General features: G+C 56.2%; 1 protein-coding gene across 1 annotated transcript; it reads right to left on the bottom strand.

Moving 5' to 3' along the window:
* Positions 1-326: 326 nt before the first annotated feature.
* LOC106821113 (potassium voltage-gated channel protein Shaker-like) lies at positions 327-1,814 on the bottom strand. The gene has a single exon (XM_014825788.1). The coding sequence runs from the start codon at positions 1,812-1,814 to the stop codon at positions 327-329; it is 1,488 nt and encodes a 495-aa protein (XP_014681274.1).
* Positions 1,815-2,667: the final 853 nt, after the last annotated feature.

Genomic DNA, 2,667 nt, shown 5'->3' with positions numbered 1-2,667 from the left:
TGGACTCGAGTCCTCTTCCCATGTGTGTCTCTCGCTGCATTTCTCCTATTTCCTTCAGGCTTCCTTCTGGGCATCGCAGCCTATCTCGGTATTTCTCTCTGCTTTTACATCAGACTTGCCCTTGTGTAGAAGAAGGAGGGGATACACTCTCAGATGAGTGCCTGAAGCTCATCCTTCGTCACCTCTCCTCCTCCTCCGGCGGTGCCGCCTCCACCGCCGCCGCCTTCTCCTCCCCCTCCTTCTGCTGCTGCTGCTTCGCCGCCGCCTCCTTCTTTTTCGCTGCTTTCTCCTCCTGATTCCTTCTTCTCGCTCTTCCGACCATATAGTCATACGTCCGTCTCGATGCTGAGAGAATTCACGTTATTGTGACTGGCGTTCAGCGTGTTGCACACGTTGACGCCGCCGCCTCCGCCGCCACCGCCGCCTCCACCCCCGCCCGTCGGCTGCTTCTGCTTGGGCTCGTGCGCCGAGCTGAGTCCCTCTTCCATCTCCATGATGTCGGAGCTACTGTTGCTGCACGTCGACTTGCGCTTGAACGAGCCGGACAGGTAGGGGCAGCTGCCCCCGTCCAGCGAGCCCTCGGGCGTGATCGGCACCTGCGGTTCAATCGACAGCAGCACCTCGTTGGTGTTGTCCGACTCGCGGTGGTAGAAGTAGTTAAAGTTTGACACGATGACGGGCACGGGCAACGCTATGGTGAGCACGCCAGCGATGGCACACAGAGAGCCGACGATCTTACCGCCGTAGCTGACCGGCCGCATGTCGCCGTAGCCGACCGTCGTCATAGTAACGACGGCCCACCAGAACGCGTCCGGGATGCTCTTGAAGTGAGTCTGGTTGTCGTCCTGCTCGGCGAAGTACACGGCCGACGAGAACAGAATGACACCGATGAGCAGAAAGAATATGAGAAGACCGAGTTCCCTCATGCTCGCCTTGAGCGTCTGGCCGAGGATCTGCAGGCCCTTCGAGTGGCGCGACAGCTTGAAAATCCTGAAGACGCGCACGAGCCGGATGACGCGCAGGATGGCGAGCGACATCGCCTGGCTGTTGCTCTTCTCTTCGTTGGCGAGCACCGTGCCGAGAGTCACGAAGTAGGGAATGATCGCAATCAGGTCGATCACGTTCATGATGTTGCGCGCGAACGTCAGCTTGCTCGGGCTCGTCGCGAATCGCAGCGACAGCTCCATCGAGAACCAGATGATGCAGATCGTCTCGATGATGAAGAACGGGTCGGTGAACTTCGGCACGGTGTCGTCCTGGAACTTCACCGTCCGGTTGTCGTTGCCCTTCTCCGTCTTGAAGTGGCGGAACTGCGGCAGCGTTTCGACGCAGAAGATGACGATCGATAGCAGAATGATGAAGACGGAGAAGATGGCGACGACGCGCGCCCACTGCGACGTCTCCGGATACTCCAATAGGCACCAGATCTTCCTCTGCAGCTCGTTCTCCGGCAGCGGCTTCTCCTCTTCTTTGATGAAGCCCTCGTCTTCGCGGTACTTCTCCAGCGCCGCCTCGCCGAGCTCGTAGAATCGTATCTCCTCGGTGAAGACATCTAGAGGCACGTTGACGGGCCGCCGCAGTCGGCCGCCGCTCTGGTAATAGTACAGAATCGCGTCGAAGCTCGGCCGATTGCGGTCGAAGAAGTACTCGTTGCGCAACGGGTCGAAGTAGCGTATGCGCTTATGCGGGTTGCCGAGCAGCGTGTCCGGGAACAGGTTGAGCGTTTTCAGTTGGGTCTCGTAGCGCATACCGCTGACGTTGATGACGACCCGCTCACAGCAGTCCTGTTCGCCTGGTCGACACGCGTGCTGCATGCTCTCCGCATCGGGAGCGTCCGGTAGTTTGCCGTACGACCTGCAACGAGAGAGTAGGGTGCGTCACACACACGGAAGAGCAGCAAGAGGAGGAAGAGGGGAGGAGTGGGGAGGGGAGGGGAAGGGGGAAGGGAGGGGAGGGAAGGGGAGGGGGAGAGGGAGAGGAAAGGGATAGCTTGCCGTACAGAGCAACGTGCGTCAAACACACGGATGAGCAGCCTGAGGAGGGGGAGGGGAGGAGGAGGGAAGGGGGAAGGGAGGAGAAGGGGATGGAAGGTGAGGGAAGGGATAGCTTCTATACTATCTGCAACGACAGACACGACATATATATATATATATTGCTCATTATATGATATAAGCTGGTGTTAACATATAGAAAAACGTAGTAATTATTAAATATGGATTTACATAAAGGAGTAAAAGTACGTCACAGTCAAGAGTAATTAGGCAGAACAGACAGACATACAGACAGACAGACAAACAGGCATCTCTAGGGAAGTAGAATTCATATGTTAGCGACAATTCTCTCGGCTAAAGGTATAGCTGTGTTGTGAACAATTAATGCTTCTATTGGGAGAGAAAGAGGAAAGAGAGCCAAGTGTAGAGAAAGAGATAGGTGGATGGATGGATGGATGGATGGATGGATGGATGGATGGATGGATTGAATGGATGGATGGACGGATGGGTGGATGGATGGATGGGTGGGTGGATGGATGGATGGATGGATGGGTGGGTGGATGGATGGATGAATGGATAGATGGATGGGTGGGTGGATGGATAGATGGATGGATGGGTGGGTGGGTGGGTGGATAAATGGATGGGTGGGTGGGTGGATGGATGGATGGATGGATGG

The sequence above is a fragment of the Priapulus caudatus genome, unplaced genomic scaffold, assembly GCF_000485595.1.
Source record: "Priapulus caudatus unplaced genomic scaffold, Priapulus_caudatus-5.0.1 Scaffold59, whole genome shotgun sequence".
NCBI lineage: Eukaryota > Metazoa > Priapulida > Priapulimorpha > Priapulimorphida > Priapulidae > Priapulus > Priapulus caudatus.
This window is presented reverse-complemented; position numbering and strand designations above follow the sequence as displayed.

Coding starts and splice junctions, on each gene's coding strand:
- LOC106821113 (XM_014825788.1), bottom strand. CDS start 1,814: ATGCAGCACGCGTGTCGACCAGGCGAACAGGACTGCTGTGAGCGGGTC.